This window comes from Ustilago hordei (genome assembly GCF_900519145.1).
Source record: "Ustilago hordei strain Uho2 genome assembly, contig: UHO2_contig_19, whole genome shotgun sequence".
NCBI classification, from domain to species: Eukaryota; Fungi; Basidiomycota; class Ustilaginomycetes; order Ustilaginales; family Ustilaginaceae; genus Ustilago; species Ustilago hordei.
The window spans coordinates 346,621-368,030 of record NW_024545256.1 but is presented as its reverse complement, the minus strand read 5'-3'; the positions used below and the strand labels follow the sequence as shown (position 1 = coordinate 368,030).

Genomic DNA, 21,410 nt, shown 5'->3' with positions numbered 1-21,410 from the left:
CACTTGACTTGATCATTTCAGCCAAGAAATCAAAGCCTGAGCCAAGACTGACGGTGTTTGCGAATGTGTGTTGCTCGTTGCATTGCACCATTCAATCTCACACGGCCAACAAGAACGCAGTACACAAGCTCTTGTCTCACAAAGCAAACCGAGGCCTTCTTTGTCGCCTTGTACAAGAGATGAAGTTGCAAACCTCCGTATCCCTAGTCAAAGACGGAACAGGGAGACACCGCCGGAAATTCAAACTTGACATGTCGCGGAATGCGCAGAAGCACATGAGACAGAGGGCTGAAAGGCAAAAGAAAAAAAAAAGGAAAGAAAAAAGGAAAGAAAAAAAGAAAGAAAAAAAAAGAAGAAAAAAAAAAAAAAAGGCGGAGCGGCGGCTTGAATGCCGGAAAGCAAGTGCCAGAGAAGGGGCGGGCGGGAACCAAGGAGCTCAAGCCCACACGCACCAATGCAAGCCAAGCAAATTCGCGCCTCTTTTTGCCCAAAGGGGGCGTGGGCCGAGTCTAAGGAAACGTTGAACCGTGACCATGCCAAGCCCTGTAGCTGTTTGAACCGTAGGCAACTTTGCATTTACGCCAAGCCTCTTTTCCTTGCAATTCTTAATTTGAATACATTTCATTCGCAATAGGGAACGTGACCTGGGCTCTAAACATTGATAGCCTCGATTTGTATTTGAGCTCGAAAGCAAAGCCAAGCCAGAGAGCAAACAGGTCTTTGTATCCACAAATCAGATCTGCTCGCTGTCCCGACTCCCGGTGTTCTTGTGCCTTTCCGTCCAATTAGAAAGCAACGAAAAGACGAAAATAAAATACAATATACAATATACAATATACAAAATACAAAATACAAAATACAAAATACAAAATACAAAATACAAAATACAAAATACAAAATACAAAATACAAAATACAAAATACAAAATACAAAATACAAAATACAAAATAGAAAAATACAAAATACAAAATACAAAATACAAAATAAAAGGGCGCTAGCGTGGGCTTGGCGTGTGACCGCCGCTTTCCTTACCGCCTGTCCCGCCCTCGTGTTTTTCTCGGATACGGGTTGGGTTTGTCAGTCTGAGGAGCTAAAAGGCGTGTCTCAAGTCGATTTAGCTGAATGAGCTTTGGACCACTCTCTTGAGAAGGTGCCTGCCAAACGAAATGCCCTCACACTCTTCGCAGCATCATCAATTTCCCAGCTATATCACTATCTCATCTATACATTCGTCCCAATCAAAGCTCGAGCGCGGAGACACATCGCAAAGTGCAAGACAGAGCGGGGAGCAAAGGGGCGACAGGCAATCCTTCCGAGATGCGCCAAGCCCTTTTTGCACCACCACACTCATCTTTCCGTGAAAGGCTTGGCAGCCATACAGCAGAGAATGTGATCACCAGATGCACACACAGAGGTGCCAAGACTTGGCAGCGTGGACCAAAGTCGACCCTGCGCTTCATGCTGACGCATACACAATCCCTGTTGTGAGGCCCACACTCGTCCGAGTATCAAAACCACCATCTGATGGCATCGACTCCGTCTATCCTGACGCTGTGTTGAAGTTGTCAAGACAAGGCAAATATATAATCTCTACTGAAGCAAAGTCTCTCACCTGCCTCCATAGATCCTTGACAGCACCGCATCCCGTCCGATCTGTCAAGTGAAGCAAGGTATCGCCTAGTCAGTACTGCGGTGGGGGACCACGCCGCTGCTGCAGTTCCTTTTCTCTTTCTCACCCTAGCTTCTCTTTTGCTTGCAGATCAACCTCACTGATATCAACCACGTTCTCAATCATAGCACTCGCCAACATGGTCTCTTACCTATGTCGACAGGATTGAGAGTGAATGCATCTTGATTACCATCATGATCATGAGACTACAGATCGATTGCCAATGATCACACACTCGACAAATCATCCGGGCGCAAATTCCTCTTCTTCTTCCCCTTATGACCCTTTGCCGCCGTTCCCGGCCCCCAATTCGGCAGTGGATTGTTCTGATACCTAACCAACTTCTCCTGAGCACCCAACGCCCTCAAAACCTCTTCCGACTTTGTGTTATCAAACTCGTACTCTCTCTTTGGCTCCTTGGCCAACAGCACTCTCGCCGGATCGTTCTCTTTCATATTCTCCATCTTTACCGGATGCTGCGTCTTCACCCAATATCTCAGCACATCGAACACATCCGCCCTCTTCGCATTCGTCTTTAACGACCCAGCAGCAGCATGGGATCTGCTCACTTTAAACCCAGCCGAAATCAACGCACTGACCATCTTATCCAACGGTGGAGAAACGCAGTGCAACAATCCCGATGCTTTGGGTGGGGTAAAGTAAAACATTGACTCCGTTCCCGATAGCTCTTGTCCTGCTAGACTCACCATACCTCGGATCCGGGCACTGGTGTGGAAAGCGGACGGGTTGCCATCCAGGTTGGAGAGCATGGATTGACAGAATTCAGCATCGTGCAAATCGCCCAACCACATTGGTCCACCGAGATGCATCCTATTCCCGCACTCATTGCATCCTTCGCCTACGGGTGGTCCCTGAGCTGAGTTGTAACGGTAGTTGATGTTGGTCTGACCAGTCTTGCCTCTCTTGGTCGTTTGCGTAGCCCGACCGAACTTTTGCACATGAAAATCTTGACAATGAGTGCAGACGTAGACAGTACCAGCCTTAGATGCAACCTTCTTAACTTCCACCGGTCCAGTCCAAACTCGGACGAAAGTGCGAAGGTAGAAATCAATCGAAAGACTCAGCATTGGTTGGATGTATCGTCCGTATCGTGCAGCTGAAGTGGCAAGGGTGTGCAGCACAAGTCGGAGGGCAACCTCGTGTGAGAATTCGGCTTTGACCGATACACCTCCGTATTGAGAGTAGCACTTTTCCGGGTAGTTGTGACCTGCGAGCACTGCAAGATCCGTGCAAGTGACGCAAAGGAGTCCACCATCGGCAACGGATTGGACTCCTCCGTCGATGAAGGGAGCCGCGGAGCCGTAGGGGTCGAGATCGACAACGTCGAATCGTTTGTTGGGTTCGCGATGCGTGTACATCAGCGTGATGGCATCGCCGGCATTGAGTTTCACTTTGCAGTCGGGGTGGATTGCTGCAGTTGCGGTCCATGCTTCTGGCTTTTTTGCGGGCTCGGCAGAGGACGGTGCTGTTGTTGTTGCTGCCTCGCTTTGTTCTGTTGCAGTGGTAGTGTCATGATTGGGCTCGGATGCTTCAGCAGCAGCTTGTGCTTGTGCTTGTGCTTGTGCTTGTGCTTGTGCTTGTGCTTGTGCTTGTGCTTGTGCTTGTGCTTGTGCTTGTGCTTGTGCTTGTGCTCGTGCACGTGCTTCGTCCTCCCTCTCCGCAAGAGCATCTTCGTCCATAGCCTCGCTGTCTTCACTCTCTTCCGCCTCGCTCCCGGCTTTGTTTCCGTTCAGTTCAGAGACGATCCATTCATCCACTGGACGATCAGGTGGGAAGTTGAGTGCAACATTCCGCTTCATCGCCTCCACAGCAGTGGGTGAAAGATCATTCGCCAGCACCCATCGCAGCAAGGGAATCTCTTTAGCGTATCGAATACTTCGAAGTCCCGTTGCACTTAGCGCTTCCAACAGAGTGAATTTGTAGCTTCGACATTCCTCTTCGGCAGATGTTGCCGGCACAACTGCACTCAGGATCGCTTCCACTTGTGCCCTTTCCCCGGCAACAGTAGCAGCGGAGCCCGAAGCGCTGGCACCATTCTCATCAACACGTGCCTTCTTAGCATCAGGTTGTCCCTCCCCTACAGCAGGCTTCTCTGCACTGGTGCATCCATTCGCAGCCAATTCCCCCTTCCGTTTCGACTTGCCCTTCCCCGCCGTTGCAGTCTTGCGTTGTGCTGCTCGAACAATTCTTGCTTTCTTCTCAGCATCCAGTCTCTCGCTCCAAGTGCGGATCGCGAGCGTCGAGAGATCACGGTTGAACTCTTGCACGGGGTTAAGGAAGGCAGCTTCAGCGGAAGGCATTACGATCGTGGCCGAGTTCTCGCGAAAAGCTGATTCATGGTCGGCTAGGATGATGCCAGAAGCTCGAGCACGCTCCGGAGCGAGCAAGATCGGTGTCGGTGCCATACTGCTGTACTTCCTTGCCTCCAGATGGGAGATTCGGGTGGTTGTGGTGAGGAGCGAATTGGCGAATGGGCCTTGAACGATCGCTCGTGTGGTGGAGGAGAAGGCCATGCACTGACTTGCAAAGGGGTCTTTGTGATGATGAAGTTAATCAGATGCTAAGTGGTTTAGGGGGACTATCTGCCTGTATACAGACCCTTGATTTCGCCTTCCTCTTGTCAGAATCCGATGCTATGCTGTTGTCGTCAGTAACGGCGGTATCGTCTGGGTAGTGTGGTGAGCAAGTCTTGAGAAGATCCTGAACCCTGTCCCACAAATTCTTCGATAGCAAACAATGCAGCAAAAGATAGAGCAGGAAAAGAAAAAAGAAAAAAGGAAAAAAGGAAAAACAGAAGAGCATTAGCTGCTGTGTCCGACTGCCGAGAATAAAGTCGGGTCCCGATTAGGAACCCCGATTTCACGATCCAGACAACACAGCTGTCGCTAATTCTGAGCATGCCAAGAACGGCGTTATACGGCAGGCGCTGAGAGGGGAAATTTGGCTGTGAGAGCAAGAAGAGGAGTGTGGAGGTTTGCGGCTGTGTCCCAGAGATGCCGACCCTTGCTCTCGGCTTTAATACAACTTATCTGATCCCATCTTCACAACTTTCCTCATCGCAATCATCACACCTTGTTCGCCACCCACACGCACGAGCGTACAAGCTACATCTGCATATATACCACGCCACCAGACCATCGATCGCATACCTGGAACCAAACCTGGAAGATTGCCATTCATCAGCCTAACTCACACTCATCGATATTTCTCAAAGCATAGATCTAGCCCAAAATGGTAAGTCTCCTCTCCCGCACCCATCATTGCGTTGCGTTGTCAATCGTTCTACTGGCTGACCCCCCTTTCTCTCCTTTTTCTCCTCTGCACTGCTTTCCCTCGAATTTTAGGACTTCTGCTTCTTCATCCCAGTCATCTTCGGCTGCCCCACCAAAATGAAACAAGAAGGAGATGGCACAGCACGTGTCTGTCCTCGATGCAACAACGCCCAGGTTGTTCAAGCCAAAGCACGAACCTGGTTCGAACTCTGCTGGATCCCTTTGATCCCTATGAAGACAAAGCATGTCTTCTTCTGCAACATTTGTCAATGGCAGTCTCCACAGGACGGTGGATTCCAACCACAGGTAGCAGGTGGAGGATTCGGTGGTCATCAGGGTCACCCGCAACAACCACAGCAGTACGGATACGGTCCGCCGCAAGGTGGTCAGTATGGTTATCCCCCTCCGAAGCATTGAGAAGGAGGCTAGGTGGTAGATTGTGAATATGGTTCTGTTTGTTGTAAATAGTACTTGGATCGGGTAGCTACGACTCTTTGATTCCATTCTTCCCTGGGTTGCAGTTTGTGCTGAATGGAGTGTACACGAAAGGTTCCTTGGGAGAAATACATGAACGCCCACTTGTCTCAGCAGCAAGGTTCAGCAGTACGGCATCGATCAGACATTTTGAAATCACCATGCTTCCCTTGAATTTCAATGCATCTTAGCCTAGTTTACAAACTTATCACTCTTGATCATCTCATCGATCTTCTCCTGCGGTACGCCATCCAACCTGGTCAAAAGGTAATCCACCTCGACCTCCTTCGTCAGCGGAATAACGAATGTCTTGTAGATGCGCACCACCGTGTCCACCTCAATCTTTCGTTCTTTTTCCCTCTCCTCCACATTCGCACCTGGTCGATCCATATCTTGACCATACACTTTCGCTTTCTCTGCGAGCCGTACCAGAAGGGCAGCTTCAACAGCAGGTTTTGTGATGAGTCCAGCAAGTGCTTCTCGATTAGGGTTGAGGATGTGTGGGATGAATGCCGCTGGTTCGGCGCGAAATTTGGACTCGGAGACGAACATTCCTGCCAACACCAACACAAAGGAGAAGAGGGTCAAGTGTGAGTTGTTGAACGAGCGAGAACTGAAAGAGAAGCGGAACTTACCGAAATGAATTCGACGACTGAGAGCTGAAAGGACTTCCATGTCTCGAATGGCTGAGGAGCCGTAGTGTCCGTCATCCGCGTTCTTTCATTTGTTGCACCACCAGTATGGCAAGAGAGATAAAAGGTCAGCACTAGAAAGAGATCAACAAGATCAGCATCGAGCAAAAAGAGATGACTCACCTCACCAAGTGTCTTTGTAATGTCTGGAATGATTTGGTCGACGTAAAACTTGAGAATCTGATCATTGACATTGACCGAATGCTTCCACAGCAGCTCTGGGTATGTCACCGGTGCCAAGATTGGCTTGGGCAACAGCTTTGGGTCTGTGAATGGGTACTCGTCCGGGCTGTTTCAATGCACGATACAGAATGCAAATCAGATCAGCGAGTCATTCATGCAAAAGACACTGTAGGAATCGAGTGACTTACGCTTCAAAACGGCGCACTTTTGCATGTGTACTTTCCGTCTCCTTCAAAAACCAAGCAAGCCAAGAGCTATTCCAACCTTCTCTCTCCTTCAATTCTGGAAACCCATCGGGGAGGTAGCATTTCGCATTGCGTGCGAATTGCGCGCGTTCGATGAGTTGATAGATGATGGTCTCTTCGAGTCGAATGAGAACGGCACGGATGTTTTCAAGAGAAAGAATCTCTTCTGTAGTAGCAGAGTGAATGTCGAGCGTATGCATGTTGCTGTGACTGTTCATCGCCTATCTTTTTTTTTTTTTTTTTTTTTTTTTTGCTGGCGACGGGTGTTAAGAGCAGGAAGAGAGAAGGGATCTAAGGGGTCCGAAAGGTCGCTTTTGTATGCCTGCGAGTCTCGAGTGAGTAAGAGAGTGTGCTAAAAGGTGGGCTCGAAAGAAGGCTTTCGGCAGGCCAGATTCGAGTCCGAGAATGCTGAGTCGTGAGTCCGTGGGTGACGTGGTGTGTTGTGATGGGAAAGGGTGTGAGGAAAAAGAGGGGTCCGATTGACCGAAAGCGATGGTCCAAGCACTCGAAGAAAGCTTTCCAGTCTTCTGGCGCTTTCAGCGGCTGTTTTTTAGAATTGCGCCTCAAAATAACGCAGCAAGCGCAGACTCGGCTTTGCTACTAACCGAATCATGTTTCTTCGTCTTGGCCACCCCACCATCCCTTGCTGCGCCCACCATTACACTCATCACGCCATTGACCATCAGACCGCCATACTTTCAGACATGAAGCTCACGTCTCACATACAGTCCTGCCACCTGGTTGACACCGATGGTCAGGACGTTGAATGTTTTGCTATGTTGTGGAATGAGTTGTTTTGAACAGCGGTGGGACGACGATGACTGCGTCGGAATAGCATCCTTGCTATGACAATGCAGCGGCAATCGGGTTGCGGTTCGGGTTGCGGTTCTTACGCGACTTTCGCTCGAGTCAGAAGGCCTGCATTCACACCGTTGGCCCTTGGAAATGCTTCCAAGCATTGCGCATGTGCTCGTACTTGGTAAAGTCGATCACGCTTGGATGTGCCAATTGCAACAGGTATCTGCGAAGTCCGATGAACTCGGTATCGAAGTTGGGCGAGTCCTTGTATGGCTTGATCTTTAGCCCGTTGCGAGGGTTCATGGCAAAGTTGCGGCTCAGATCGTCAATGTGGATCGTATTGTGTGGTCCGTAGACATCGGGCCACCTTCGCCAGATAAATTCGAGTGCCTTGACTTCGTGTGTTCCTGCTTTCGATTGGATCTTGAACATGGGTGTACGGTCGATGACAAACGAGATGCTGTAGTCCGGATTTCCTAGCATGTTGAGTTCGATCAGCTTGACTTCGAGCCAGCGCCACGACGTCTGCGACCATACACAGATGTCGTAGTAGGGGTAGACAGCCTTGAGCATCTCGTGCAATCCGGGTCGCGCGGCTAGAGACGCTGGCAAGTTAGGGTCCAACAAGCGTTTGGTGTCCGCAATGCAATAATCGAGATCGAGCACGAGCAGCTTCTTGCCGGGTCTGGGTGGATTGATGATGGGAAAGTCGGAGAAGCGCTGGATTGTCTTTTCCAGCTTTGCACGGTATTTGGGATCTTGGTGTGGCTTGAGCTTTGGTTCTTCAGCTTTGGGGAGGTCGAGGTAATCGAGATCTTCGTTGACATCTACTTGATCGCTTGAAAGTGAAGTCGGCGCGGCTTGGTCTTTGAAGCGACCGGCCTCTGGTGTGCCAAGTAGCGTGAACTGGACAGTGAGCTTGCATGCCTGATCTGCTTCAGCTGCAGTGTCTTTGGTGGTAGACTCTGCCTTGGACGCAGTGGGGCGGGCTCTTAGCGCTGCGGGTGCATATGGAATGGTGCCTAGCAGAGTGCCATCGCTTGGCTGCTTGCCTTTGACCATGCCTAGCAGCTTCTGGCTTTCTGGCGGGACATCGGTCATCGAGAAGAGAATCGCCTTCAGGTCACCCACCGTCTCATCTTCGGCCAACCTTGCGGAGAGCATCGAGCCTTGGTATTTGATGGAAAATCCTATCACGGGAGCATCCTCGACTGTGTCGGTGCCATCGTCTTGCTTGTCGGACCGCAGTGTCAGCCTAGAGGGTCCCGCCTCCGATGCTGCTGACGAGGCTACTGCAGTTTCTGCTGAGCGCACCGTCCCCGCATCCAGGTGCGAGTCTGTCATCTTTGGACGTTTCTCTGTGACTTCTTCTTGTGGCTCTAGATATGAAGGGGGTTCGCTTTAGTCCTTGTGAGCTGAGGGATGCTAAAGAGGACGATCCAACGTTCTATCGAAAGGTGAGCCAGCTTGACATCAAAGGCGACCGAAGCTGATGGACAAAGTGTTGCTGCGTAGTTTCAGACGACCCTGTTTGTATTCGCAGAGGTGAAGCTAGATGAGCAGAATGCAGTCTGCGTTGAGTCGACAAGGAAGAAGAGTCAGCTGTCTGAGCTTCAGTGATCTTGCCGGCGCCACAGTGAGTGTGACACTGTGTCTGTGTGGAGGCTTCGGCGTGTTCACAAAGACCAACACTTCTCCAGTCACTTGAACTTTTGAGACAGCAACACGTGACACAGGCACGCCCATGGGTAGCAATGTTTGATCGACATCTCTCACATTCCGGCTCTTGCATTTGGCAGGGTGACATGTTCCTGAGACTGTCAAACTGCACAGAGACGGGAGAGCGGCAGAAATGCACTTGCTATCGTGGGAAAGACGCGCGCACTTCAGACCAACACAGGCGCACAAACGCACACACTGCTGAAAATGACGATCCAGTGTGACGCTAAAGGACGACGCGAAGCCGACCTGATCGGAGATCAGGCAGGGCCGATCCGATTAGATGACCGATTTGATCAGAGATCGAGGATAACCGGTCTCACTAGAGATCGGGTACATCCAAGTCCTGCTCATTGTCAGGCTGGATCATTAACTATAGCAACTCCCATATTTGGCATGTGCCGCTCTTATGTATATATATATCAAGCTGGGAGCGCTAGGCTCTCGCCATGTTCACTTAAGGGGGTATCAAAGTTTTTGCGATTTTAAAAACGCGGGTTTTTTCGAGAGCGTGTTTTTGGAGGGAATTTGAACCCCCCCCAAGGAAAAGTGGGTTTCCAAAATTGCAATGAAATCATACAGCCGATAAAATGCATAACCTAACAGTGGTCATGTTACTTGTCACTCTCATCGCTATTACCCATTGCTTGCTTATATCTTGCTTTCCTCTTCACACAATGCACTCAATGTAATGTTTCATATGGTGGTGAGAAGAATTGTATTGAACAGAAGAAGAGAGAGTGCCTGTCAGATCAAGAATGGTTGTGTCAAAACTTGCTCCTGTCTCCGAGCTGATGTGCTTTGAGTCATGGCAATGTAGTCCACAGTAGTCCTCTCATGACATTGAGACAATGCAGTAGTGTCTTCCTCATTGCGCCCAGTGGATCTGAACAGCACCTGGAACAAACCCTCTTGAAGATCATGTGCAGCAGAACTTCGAAGTCTTGACACTGCATACTGTGACATTCCTTGTGTTGCAGTGGCAAGATCCAGTTTGTATTCCTGCTGATTTGTGCGTCTTGTCCTCCTGAGCTCTTGTGTATCACTGGCATCAAGTTGGAGGCTTTGAACAACCTCACTCACCTCATCCTCAGAGAAAGAGGGCAACAGCAGGTCGGCAATATCAGCAGGATGGTCATATTGACTTGCAAAGGTGTGGGCAACAATGCAGGCTTGGATCGTCTCGGCAGCAGTGATGTGGTCCTTGAAATGGTAGATGTTACCACGATAGCCTGTAAGGCACTGGAAGTGGTTCTTCAGGTATGCAATGGCATGTTCGACTTGTACTCGGACTCAAGAGAGCATGTAGTTGAAGTGTCGAAGGTCTCGACTCTTGTCAGCAGCAATGTGAGAGAATGGTCCAACTGTGAAGGCAGAATGGCCATATCCACCATCAACCCAGATGAACTCACCATCATCAAGGTACAGGCGAGGCTTCTTCAGGATGTTGCTGCCTGAGGCCCAAACCTTCGAATCCTGAACACTGCCAGGCTGTCCAACAACTGATTCGACAATCCGCAGTGAGTGTGGCAGGATCACCAGTGCTACATTGATGCTGTGGAAGCCTTTGTAGCAGAAGTGCTCTCAACTGAGCACTCCTGGCTTCCAGGCAAGAGGGATGTGTGTGCCATCCACCACAAGCCAGCCCTTACCCCACTCTTCAACCCCAGTTGTATTGCGCACCCAGGCAGAAGCATGTTGTCTCTCTCCCTCTGAAGCAAACTGCATGACCTCGTTGTTTAGCTCGAGGAGGCCAGCGACTGTGTGATTGGTGTATCCAACAATGCTCCCAACACCGCAACCACATTGCAAAGCAGCATCACGTTCACCACCTCCATTTCCAGAATGGCTGAGTCTGTACAGAGCCACTGAAAGAATCTCTTGCACTTTGTTGAGAGACATCACACCTGAGCTGCTGTAGTTCCACCGGAAAGCCTCTGTTTGCTGGAGTCAGATGGCAAGATTGTTGAATGCTTCAGGCAACATACAAACAAGTCCATGATACATCCTATGATTGCTTGATTTGTACCTGTTGAGAAGGTGGATAAGCTTATTGGCATGGCCAAGAGGAGTGCAATGTGTGATTGTGTACCTTTGCTTGCATATGAAAGTGTACAAGCAGACAAGGTGTCATGAGAGTGGAATTGGGTCGCCATCATCATCCAAGTTGTTGATGTCAGTGCTGCAGGAGTGCTGCACTCTGTCGGTGTTTTGGATGACCTCCGCAGGTATAGAGAGCTCGAGAGTGCAGACAATGTCATTGAGAATTACTTGCTTGTTGCTGTAGCACACCATGGCTGGAAGGAGGAAGGGAGTTGGAGAGGGAGCATGGAGAGGGGGGATGGAGAGGGGGGATGGAGAGGGGGGATGGAGAGGGGGGATGGAGAGGGGGGATGGAGAGGGGGGATGGAGAGGGGGGATGGCAGCAAGAGTGATGCTGAAAGGTTGCAGAGTGGAGTGGTGGTAGTAATGGAAGAGGTGTGAGAGTGAAATTTTTTGTTTAAATGCTTTTGAGCTCATTATGTGACTGTGCTGCACAGCATTTTTATTCACCTCATACTTGCACTCTACAGAAAAACACTCAGAAATGACTTTGCATTGAGACCAGATGATAGTACATGTAATGCTACAAGACAGGAAAATTGAATGAAGAGTCCATGTTGTTGTTGTTGTTGCTGGTGTTCTGACAAGCATCCTGTTTGATGCTGGCCTGAGAAGCAAGGAGGCGCACCATCTCCATCACCATTTCATGATCACATGTGCAAACACATTCATTGTGCTCTTTCTCCTCCCTCTTGTGATGCAGGTGCATCTCCTTGCGCTTGGTATGCTCAGCCTCCAGTATTTTCTTGTGTCTGGTGCATTCCTGTTCAAGCTGCAGGCAGATCTGAAGGGTATCAATGGAAGAATGATAGAAAGCTTCAGCAAGTGTGTCATGCTTGTGATCAAGGGCACCTCGCTTGTGCTTGGTGCTGGGAGAGAGCTGGGCTGAAGATTGAGAAGAGGTGGAATCAGAGACATCCAAACCGCCAGCAGTGGAGGAAGGTGGTTGAGCCTGCAAAGGTGGAGATGAAGGTGTGTTAAAGATGTCATCATCACCAGCGCCAGCAAAGGATGCACCAGAAGTGGATGCAACAGCAGCCAGGGGGTTGGTGGGTTCGATCAAGTCAAGAATAGGAGGCAAACCACAGCCGTGAGTGCTGTGATCATACAGCTCGCTGCCACAAATATCCATGGGTATGTCAGCTGTGCCATTTGAAGGCATGTCAGGCTTGTCATCACTGGTGAAGTCAAGACTGGGAGTTGTGATAAGTGCTGCAGGATCAGCATTGAATCGGCCATTCATCATCTCGTGCATCCTTTCAAACCAAGCATACTTTGTTGACAGGGCAATGCGAGATATGTAGGACTGTTTAAAATTGAAAGTATGAATCAGCATCCAAGCATACTATTGCAAGCAACGAAGATCACCAAAACTTACTGGGTTGGATGCATCCATGTCCTCCAGCAGTGTACCAGCTCCAGTGGGTGAAAGCTTCTTCTTCTCCCTGTAGTATGTCTCTAGCAGCCACCTCAGCTTGGACTTGATGCAATTGGGATCGACAGATGCACCTGGGAAAATCATCTTGGAGATATCCCGAAAAATGGGATGTTTGTGAAGTTTGAGGGCTGGATCACTCTCAGCCGATTCTCGAGATGGCAGCAGAGTGTGCTGGTAGGAGTTGTTGTTGTAGAGGATTGTGACAAGGTGAAGAACATTGGCACCCGACCATGTCAAGTTCTTCTTGCCTGTGGCAGATCTAGAGGCTCGAGTTGGACAGGAAGTGTGGATGTCAGGAGCACTTGTAGAACCAGATTGAGACAGTGCAGGCATGCTTTTGGTCTGAGTTGCAGAGCTTGTAGGTGTAGTGGACTGGCATAACAACTCTGCAGAGATGTCACCAGAATCATCAGTGGAGGAGGTCATGTTGAATGAGCGCAAGGAAGAGGGAGTAAGCAAAAGTGCGATGAGATTGAGAAAAGGAGAGAAGATGTGGAGTGATAAAAAAACCGTGTTTTCGCAAATGCACCTCCTGAGCTGCATTTTTGAAAATGCGGTTTTTTTTTTCCCTTTGCAGAGCTTATGTAAGCTTTTGCGTTTTTTTGAAAAATGTGCTCTTGAAAAAACCCGGGTTTTTAAAAATGCAAAAACTTTGATACCCCCTTTAGTCAATTGAGTATATTTGTTTCTATCTAAAACTAGCAGTGACATCGTACTCAGATCTACCCGATCGCCAGTTATCGGGACCAAACTTCAACACACACATGTCCTTTCCGCTTTGCTTTGTTGAACTTGAGCTTGAAATTGGCCTTGCCTGCCGAAAGCGTGGATCGTCGACATCATCCTTTCCTACAGCATCATATTCCGCCCGCCATTCTCATCCTCCTCCTCCCCTTCACCTTAAACAGCGCTCTCAGCTTCCGCTTGCCCCGAAAAGCCCTCGACGTCTCGATCGAGCGGAGGATCTGCAATTCATAGGACGCACAGCTGTTTGGGTTACAACCAACGAAGCACCGCGGTCTGAGCGCAAGAAAACCGCAACGACTCGATCACCGTTCTTTCGACAAGAGACTTTATACTGATATTTCGACACTACCTCAATCATTCTTCGATCACTAGATTCGCTTCTCAACCATGTCCAATAACATCAAGGTCGTCTGTCGTTTTCGTCCGCCCAACTCGATCGAGCAGCGCGAGGGAAGCGACATTGTCGTTGATTTCAGCCATGACGGTTCCTTGGTCAAGATGACTCGTGGGGCCTCCACCTCGGGTCCAGAAGCAGGCGGCTTCGTCTTCGATCGAGTCTTCCCCATGAACACCATGCAGCGAGATGTCTTTGAGTTCGGCATTAAGGAGACCGTCGATGACGTTCTCAACGGCTACAACGGTACCATCTTCGCCTATGGTCAGACTGGTTCCGGTAAGACCTTCACCATGATGGGTTCTGACATCGACAATGATGACCTCAAGGGTATCATCCCACGTATCACCGAGCAGATCTTCGAAAACATCATGGCCAGTCCACCGCATCTCGAATACCTCGTCAAGGTCTCGTACATGGAAATCTACATGGAAAAGATCCGCGATCTGCTCGCACCACAGAACGACAACTTGCAGGTGCACGAGGAAAAGAATCGCGGCGTTTACGTCAAAGGTCTCTCCGACTTCTACGTCGGTGGTCAAGCCGATGTCTACGAGATCATGCGTCAAGGTGGACAAGCTCGTGCCGTCTCTTCCACCAACATGAACGCCGAGTCCTCTCGTTCACACTCCATCTTCCTGATCACCATCCAGCAGCGTAATACCGAGACAGGTAGTGTCAAGACCGGTAACCTCTATCTAGTTGATTTGGCTGGTTCCGAGAAGGTGGGCAAGACCGGCGCCAGTGGTCAAACGCTCGAGGAAGCCAAGAAGATCAACAAGAGTCTCTCAGCGCTCGGTATGGTCATCAACGCCCTCACAGACGGCAAGTCATCGCACATTCCTTACCGTGACTCGAAACTCACACGTATCCTGCAAGAATCGCTCGGTGGTAACTCGCGTACTACACTCATCGTCAACGCCTCGCCATGTGTCTACAATGCCGACGAAACACTTTCGACACTCCGATTCGGTGTACGAGCCAAAAGCATCAAGAACAAGGCACGAGTCAATGCAGAACTGTCTCCTGCCGAGCTCAAAGCGTTGCTCAAGAAGGCCAAGGCCGACAACGAGAGATACCAGCAGTACATTGCCAACCTCGAGGCAGAGCTCAAAACATGGCGTTCGGGCGGCAAGCTACCCGAATCCGAATGGGCCGATGCCAGCAAGGTCGTTTTGGGTCAGGGTGCACCTGTCTCCACACCATCATTGGCAGCCACTCCCACAAGTCAGTCACGTCCGCTTACACCTGCTGTCGAGAACTTGCGCGAGCTTGCCTTGCGGCCCGAAACACCGTCGGCTGTGTCGATCGACAAGGACGAGCGCGACGAGTTTTTGCGCAGAGAGAATGAGCTCAGCGACCAGATCGCAGAGAAGGAGGTGGCACTCAAGACGGCAGAGACAGCACTGCGCGAGGCTACACAAGAGCTTGCTTTCTATCGCGAGCAAGAGGCTACGCTCTCCAAGGACAACAAGTCGATGACCTCCGAGATCAACGAGATCAAGCTGCAGCTCGAGCGCGTCACCTACGAGCACAAGGATGCCACCATCACCCTCGACATCCTCAAGGAGCAGAACAAGGATCTTTCCACCGAGCTCGAAGAGCTTCGTAAGTCGCTTGCCGACACTGCCAAGAGCGTCAGGGACCCTTCGCAGGAGGGCAAGGAGCGCAAGAAGGCCGAGCGCATGGCCAAGATGATGGCCGACTTCAACCAGGGCATCGTCTCGGAGAAGGAGGAGCAGATCCGCGACACACTCAGCAAGCTCGAAAATGCAGGCCCCCGTGTTCTTTCTGCCGACGATCTCTCTACTCTTCGCGAGCAGCTGCTCGAGTCGCAAAGCTTGGCACGAGAGCAAACCGAACGCGTTCGTCAGGCACACGAAGAGAACGAGCTGCTGCATCAGCGACGACAAGAGCTCGAGAGCCGCTTCGCTACGCTCGAGGCCGAGTACGAGGAGTTGCTCGACAAGTCGATCAAGGCGGAAGAGGCCAATCACGTCAATGTCGACATCACCATTCAGGATCTCAAGGACAAGCTCGAATCGCAATACGCATCAAAGCGTCAAGCACAAGCGAGCGAAATCACCGACCTCAAGCGCCAGATGGAGCTCAAGGCCAAAGAGATTGCCGTGCTGTCGTCCAACAACGACAACCTCAAGAGCACCAACGAGGAGCTCAAGCGCGCCTTTGCTGTCACCACAGCGGGTGTCAAAGGCGGACGTAACCTGGCCGAGTCAGCACGCGAATTGGAGCGTGTGCGCAAGACCATGGCTGCACAGCTGTCCGAGTTTGACACGATGAAGAAGTCGCTGATGCGCGATCTGCAGAACCGATGCGAAAAGGTGGTCGAGTTGGAGATCTCGCTCGACGAGTCGCGCGAGCAGTACAACAATGTGGTGCGCAACAGCAACTCGAAAGCACAGCAGAAGAAGATGGCGTTCCTTGAACGCAACTTGGAACAGCTCACCAATGTGCAGAAGCAGTTGGTGGAGCAAAACAGCAGTCTCAAGAAGGAAGTCTCAATCGCCGAGAGGAAGCTGTTGGCAAGGAACGAACGCATCCAAGCATTGGAACAGCACCTTATGGACAGCCAGGAGAAGCTCATGCTGCAGAACCGCAAGTTCGAGGAGCAGCTGCAGGCTGTCAAGGAACGCCTGCATCAGGCCAACCAGATGCGTGGACCTGCTGCAGCAGGTGCCGCACCAGGGCCCTTGGCCGGCTTTGGGCGTATCGCCAAACCGTTGCGTGGTGGTGGACCCACAGCAGGTCCTCAGCCCGGCTCTGTCGCCGCGAGACAGGCAGCCTTTGGCAATGCTGGTGTCGGACCGAACGACAACTCGCCCAAAGCCCGATCCAGCTGGTTCTTCTCGTCCAAGTAAAGACATGACACAGCCCTCACACACATCTACATACCCGCTCGCCACATTCCTTTCCATTGATAATGCATAGGGAGCTATTCTACCTCACACCCTTACGAAGCATGATGCTGTGTTGAGCATTCGATGGCCGGGGAGATTACAGACCATTGACCACTTTGTGAGAAGTATTAGCGATTCAAGGAATGCAACGAAGCATGTCCAAGCTTTGCTGTTGCATCAAGAAGCAACAAAAAAGGGGAAACGAAAAAAAGGGCCCAAAACAAGGCTCAGCAAATCGGAAAAGTGGCGGCCATTACGGAATGGAGAAAGAATGTTGAGCTTTGACACTTCCTCCCACCTACTCTCACAACGACCACTCGCAAGATGTTGCTCCGACAGGCTCTCAGAAACAACTATGCGCTACGAGCGCAGCTGCCGCGCTCCTTTGAGGCGACTTCGCTCCGAACATGCCCTCCCGCAGGTAAGTTATCGATCCGTGCCAAGGAGTTAGGAACGCACGAGCAGTAGCTGACCCAATCTCTCGCGATACGTCGTCCTGCCACACAGCCACCAACCAACAAGCATGGCCTCGTTTCTCATCAACGGAAGCTCCGTCGAGCGAAGATCCGGAAGCATTGCTGTTGGCCAAGGTCAAGTCAGGGATCAAAGAGGCGATGAAGGCGAAAGACTCGCTCACTTCGACAGTGTTACGTTCGATCGTATCCGAACACCAATACTCGGCCAAGCAAAAGGGAAACCAGGTATCCAAGGTTTCGAAACTCATCACAAAGGCGATCAAGCGAAGACAGGAGACAGCAAAACAGTTTCGTGCCGCCAAGCCTCCTCGTGAGGATCTTGCCGAACAGGAAGAGAAGGAGGCTTCTGTTTTAGAGAAGTTGCTTCCCGAGAGCAAGTGATACAACTGAAAGCAATGCAAACACCATCATCGTCTATCGTATTCGGCGAGGTTCTTGAGATCTTTGAGATCGGCAGTGAGGATATGAAGACAAGATTGATGGTTCTGATGAGCTGATGAGCTTCTCCTGCGATTTGTTAGACCGCGAGAATGTTTTGCTCGAAAATATATTTCGTGTGAGCGGAGCAAGAAAAAGGTGGAGCGAAAGAAGAAGAAGGGCATAACGTCACACAGCAGCCATGCCTACACTCTGCTCCAAGCTCAGTCACACTTCTTCGTTCTCTGGAACCCCTTCTTCACTTCGAAACCCATATCTGCTCAAAGCTCATAGACTCTGGAACACCGGTCCGGACAGCTTAGACTACTCCCACGCAAACGCAAGGAAACATGTCACGACATCGCGCTATTCGCAACCTGGACCTCGACGAGGAGCTGGCCGAGGACGACTACTACGATGAAGATCCTTACGGTATGTTAAAGCTGCGAACGATACTGTCAGATGAATGCTTGTCAACTGACTCCTAGTTGAATTGACTTTCTGTGCTGGTAGACAATCTTTCACCCGAGGACCACGAGTCCATGACCGAAGCATACTCACAAACACTTGACCTACTAGGACCAACCAGCACGAACGGTTTCACAGAGCGCGAGATCAAAGACATTCTCTGGGACGCCTACTTCGACGTCGACTCAGCAGTCACACAACTTGTCGAAGAGAAAAGCAGAAGAGAAGCCAAAGCAGAAAAGGATCGTCAAAAACAAGGTAAGTAGTAGAAAAGCCAGGCTCGGTGCGGTCCCTTTCGACAAACAGTAATTCCTTGGCACCCTTTGCAGGCAGAATATAGTTGCCGGTCAACCGAACGGGCCGAGCAGGCTGAAGGCTGCAGGCGAGCGATGGAATCTCAAATCTGAAACCACTTTCCATTACTGCCGATGCTGCGGTCACAGAGAGCGATCACATGCATCTTGACAACGACGAGGAGGGACCGACAATAGAGGCATTCAAGGAGCTTTCGTTGCAACGAGATCGACGAGCAGAGATACGTGGCGGGCGTGGCATGCCAAGAGGCAAGGCGCAGGGTCTTCGTCGTCTGGCCACAGGCGGTCGTGCGGGCCTTGCGAAACGCAATCTAGCCAACTTGGCTCCAGATTTCGTAAAGAACGCACAAGCCGGCCCCTCACAAGCACCCTCCAAGCCAATGTCGAAGCTGTATGCACTGGCAGCTCGATCAAGTGCAAAACGTCCTGCAGAAAACCCTCCACCCAACGCTGGGGATCGACCTCGACCTGCTTCGCCAGCGCCCTCCACCGTTGCCGCATCATCTTCTTCTGCATCTGCGGCACCCAGCACGAGTTCAGCTCCTACGACTGGAACGGGGCGCCCGAGCAAGCTGGCTGCTCTTGCAGCTGCGCGAAGTGTAGCAAATACCTCTTCGGCACCTAAGCCCGCTGCGGTCCCGACCCAAGAGCCTAGCAGTGCGGCCTCGGATACGCCATCAAAGCCTCTGTCGAAGCTGCAGCAGCGAATGCTCGCCAACAAGCAACAACGCAGCGCCGCTAGCCCAGAAGCCAAAGAGGCAGCAGCTGCCGAGGCTGCAGAGGAGGAAGCTCGATCGCGTCCGCAGACCTGCTTTGGCTCCGATCTGCCCATTTCGGCCCTGTTTCCGACCGCAACTTTTGCTGCATCCGAAACTGCAACCCAACTTGCCGCTGCAGGGACATCGCATGCTTCTCTGGCATCTGTTAGTGTCATTGCTGGATCGTCTAACCATGCGACGGACCAGCTCGTCGCTCCAATGGCAAGGCCGAGAACTGTGCCCGGAGGCTCGCCCTTTGCGCTCTACGTCCAGGGTTCCGCAGACGAGGCTTCGCCAAGGACTGAGCAGGTCAAGAAAGCCTTTGCGGGTCCTAGTCCGGATGATGTGGTTTTGAAGGCACGAGAAGGGACGAGGCTAGGGGCAAAGTGAGGATGGTCTCAGTCCATAGTGCATGGAAGACGGTGGTTGATGATGATCCTGGACGCTCGCTCTACAAGAATTGCTCAGACCGAATACTGATTCTCTTATTGCAACGATCTTTCGTACCCCCGACGACCATCCATCTCAGCCGCAAAGAAAGCAGCAGCAGCTAGCGCATCTACACCGACATCTGGCACATCGACACCATTGCATCGAAAAGCAGCTGTGGGCCAAGCTGTTAAGGCGGCCGCCGGAGGCTCAACAAAGCAAGGCGGAACCACTGTCAGTCAATTGAGAAACGAGATCGAATCGCTTGAAATCCATGGTGGCGGAAGCAGCAAGGCCGCCTCTTCCGCAGGCTCCAATGCACCAAGTGCTGTTTCGACACCGATGGGCATCGCACACGAGCGCATCATTGAAGAATACCGCAAGCGTGAACGGGAAGGCAAGGCTGAGCTCAGCTTGGTTGTCGTTGGTAAGTAGCTCATCGGGGTTCTTGATTCCCGCATTGCACTTTTGCATTGTGCTCACCACCAGTTCTTTCAACTTTGTTCAACTCGTGCGATGGACTCAGGCCACGTCGATGCGGGCAAATCCACTTTGATGGGCCGTATGCTTCTCGAGCTAGGTTCTCTCTCCCAGCGCGAATATTCAAGCAACGAGCGCGCATCGCAAAAGATCGGTAAAGGCAGCTTCGCCTATGCCTGGGCACTCGATTCGTCCGAAGAAGAACGCGAACGAGGTGTCACCATCGACATTGCTCAAGACCATTTCTCTACCCAACACCGTTCTTTCACCCTTCTGGATGCTCCTGGACATCGTGACTTTATCCCGAACATGATTTCTGGTGCCGCACAAGCCGATTCTGCCATCCTTGTGGTTGACTCGATTCAGGGTGCGTTCGAAGCAGGATTTGGACCCAACGGGCAAACGCGTGAACATGCGCTGCTGGTGCGAAGTCTAGGTGTACAACAGCTCGTGGTGGTAGTCAACAAGCTCGATGCTGTTAACTACAGTCAGGAGCGGTATGAAGAGATTGTGGGTAAAGTCAACCCTTTCTTGACTTCTTGTGGGTTTGATGCGGGCAAGCTCAAGTTTGTTCCCTGCGGCGGGTCGGTTGGAGAGAATCTTGCGGTAAGGGAAGAAGGTGGTGCACTCTCAAAATGGTACAAAGGACCCACGCTTGTTGACATTTTGGACACGCTCGAGCCTCCCGCTCGACTCCTGGACTCTCCATTGCGATTACCAGTGACGAACGTATTCAAAGGTCAAACAGCCATTGCTGCCGGTGTAGCCGTCTCGGGTCGAGTCGTCTCCGGGATCGTCCAGATCGGTGACCGGATCCGACCAGTCCCCGGCGACGAATCCGGCATCGTCCGCGCTATCGAAGTCGACACGGAGTCCGTCCCTTGGGCCGTTGCAGGCGCCAACGCTACTGTATACCTAAGTGGTATCGATCAGATTCAGATCTCGGTCGGATCTGTTCTCTGCGCCCCTTCCCAACCGATTGCGCTGTGCGATTCTTTCCTAGCTCAAATTTTGGTGTTCGAACCAACATATCCTCTGGTAGCGGGTACGAGCATCGAGTTGTTCCACCACAGTGCGAATATTGCTGCTACGCTGACGGAGCTAGTTTCGATTCTGGATAAGACTACGGGTGGAATTAGTAAGAAGAAGCCGAGAGTGTTGACAAAGGGTTGTACTGCGATGGTGAGGGTGACGGTGAAAGCGGGTGGTATGGCGGGACAGAGTAAGGGGATTCCATTGGAAGATGCAAAGACGAATAAGGAGATGGCGAGAGTGCTGATGCGGATGAATGGGGAGACGGTTGCTGCGGGGATCGTTGTTGAGGCTCACAGTGCTAACTAGGCTTCACTACAGAGAAGAGACGGAATAGGTTCAGTGATGATCATGAATGAAATG

General features: G+C 51.2%; 8 protein-coding genes and 1 non-coding gene across 9 annotated transcripts; 5 read left to right on the top strand and 4 right to left on the bottom strand.

Moving 5' to 3' along the window:
• The first annotated feature begins 1,614 nt into the window (after window positions 1-1,614).
• Window positions 1,615-1,720, top strand: UHO2_10175. Its single transcript, XR_005960683.1, has one exon. It is a non-coding gene; the product is annotated as a ribosomal RNA (ribosomal RNA).
• A 176-nt stretch (window positions 1,721-1,896) lies between these two features.
• Window positions 1,897-4,203, bottom strand: UHO2_06564 (uncharacterized protein; the record flags this gene model as incomplete). The annotated part of the gene is made up of 1 exon (XM_041554980.1): window positions 1,897-4,203. The coding sequence occupies one exon, from the start codon at window positions 4,201-4,203 to the stop codon at window positions 1,897-1,899; it is 2,307 nt and encodes a 768-aa protein (XP_041410914.1).
• A 718-nt stretch (window positions 4,204-4,921) lies between these two features.
• On the top strand, window positions 4,922-5,379 carry UHO2_06563 (uncharacterized protein; the record flags this gene model as incomplete). The annotated part of the gene is made up of 2 exons (XM_041554979.1): window positions 4,922-4,924; window positions 5,035-5,379. The coding sequence occupies 2 exons, from the start codon at window positions 4,922-4,924 to the stop codon at window positions 5,377-5,379; spliced, it is 348 nt and encodes a 115-aa protein (XP_041410913.1).
• Window positions 5,380-5,628: 249 nt separating this feature from the next.
• UHO2_06562 (putative ARO7 - chorismate mutase) lies at window positions 5,629-6,756 on the bottom strand (the record flags this gene model as incomplete). The annotated part of the gene is made up of 4 exons (XM_041554978.1): window positions 5,629-5,990; window positions 6,072-6,153; window positions 6,252-6,417; window positions 6,500-6,756. 4 exons carry the CDS (start codon window positions 6,754-6,756, stop codon window positions 5,629-5,631), a joined length of 867 nt encoding a protein of 288 aa, XP_041410912.1.
• A 724-nt stretch (window positions 6,757-7,480) lies between these two features.
• Window positions 7,481-8,698, bottom strand: UHO2_06561 (uncharacterized protein; the record flags this gene model as incomplete). Its single annotated transcript, XM_041554977.1, has 1 exon — window positions 7,481-8,698. The coding sequence occupies one exon, from the start codon at window positions 8,696-8,698 to the stop codon at window positions 7,481-7,483; it is 1,218 nt and encodes a 405-aa protein (XP_041410911.1).
• Window positions 8,699-11,699: 3,001 nt separating this feature from the next.
• On the bottom strand, window positions 11,700-13,040 carry UHO2_06560 (uncharacterized protein; the record flags this gene model as incomplete). The annotated part of the gene is made up of 2 exons (XM_041554976.1): window positions 11,700-12,449; window positions 12,555-13,040. The coding sequence occupies 2 exons, from the start codon at window positions 13,038-13,040 to the stop codon at window positions 11,700-11,702; spliced, it is 1,236 nt and encodes a 411-aa protein (XP_041410910.1).
• A 708-nt stretch (window positions 13,041-13,748) lies between these two features.
• Window positions 13,749-16,634, top strand: UHO2_06559 (putative Kinesin-1 motor protein; the record flags this gene model as incomplete). Its single annotated transcript, XM_041554975.1, has 1 exon — window positions 13,749-16,634. One exon carries the CDS (start codon window positions 13,749-13,751, stop codon window positions 16,632-16,634), a length of 2,886 nt encoding a protein of 961 aa, XP_041410909.1.
• A 363-nt stretch (window positions 16,635-16,997) lies between these two features.
• Window positions 16,998-17,530, top strand: UHO2_06558 (uncharacterized protein; the record flags this gene model as incomplete). The annotated part of the gene is made up of 2 exons (XM_041554974.1): window positions 16,998-17,094; window positions 17,181-17,530. 2 exons carry the CDS (start codon window positions 16,998-17,000, stop codon window positions 17,528-17,530), a joined length of 447 nt encoding a protein of 148 aa, XP_041410908.1.
• A 386-nt stretch (window positions 17,531-17,916) lies between these two features.
• Window positions 17,917-21,356, top strand: UHO2_06557 (uncharacterized protein; the record flags this gene model as incomplete). The annotated part of the gene is made up of 5 exons (XM_041554973.1): window positions 17,917-17,998; window positions 18,080-18,292; window positions 18,478-19,473; window positions 19,636-19,962; window positions 20,062-21,356. 5 exons carry the CDS (start codon window positions 17,917-17,919, stop codon window positions 21,354-21,356), a joined length of 2,913 nt encoding a protein of 970 aa, XP_041410907.1.
• Between the last annotated feature and the right edge of the window lie 54 nt (window positions 21,357-21,410).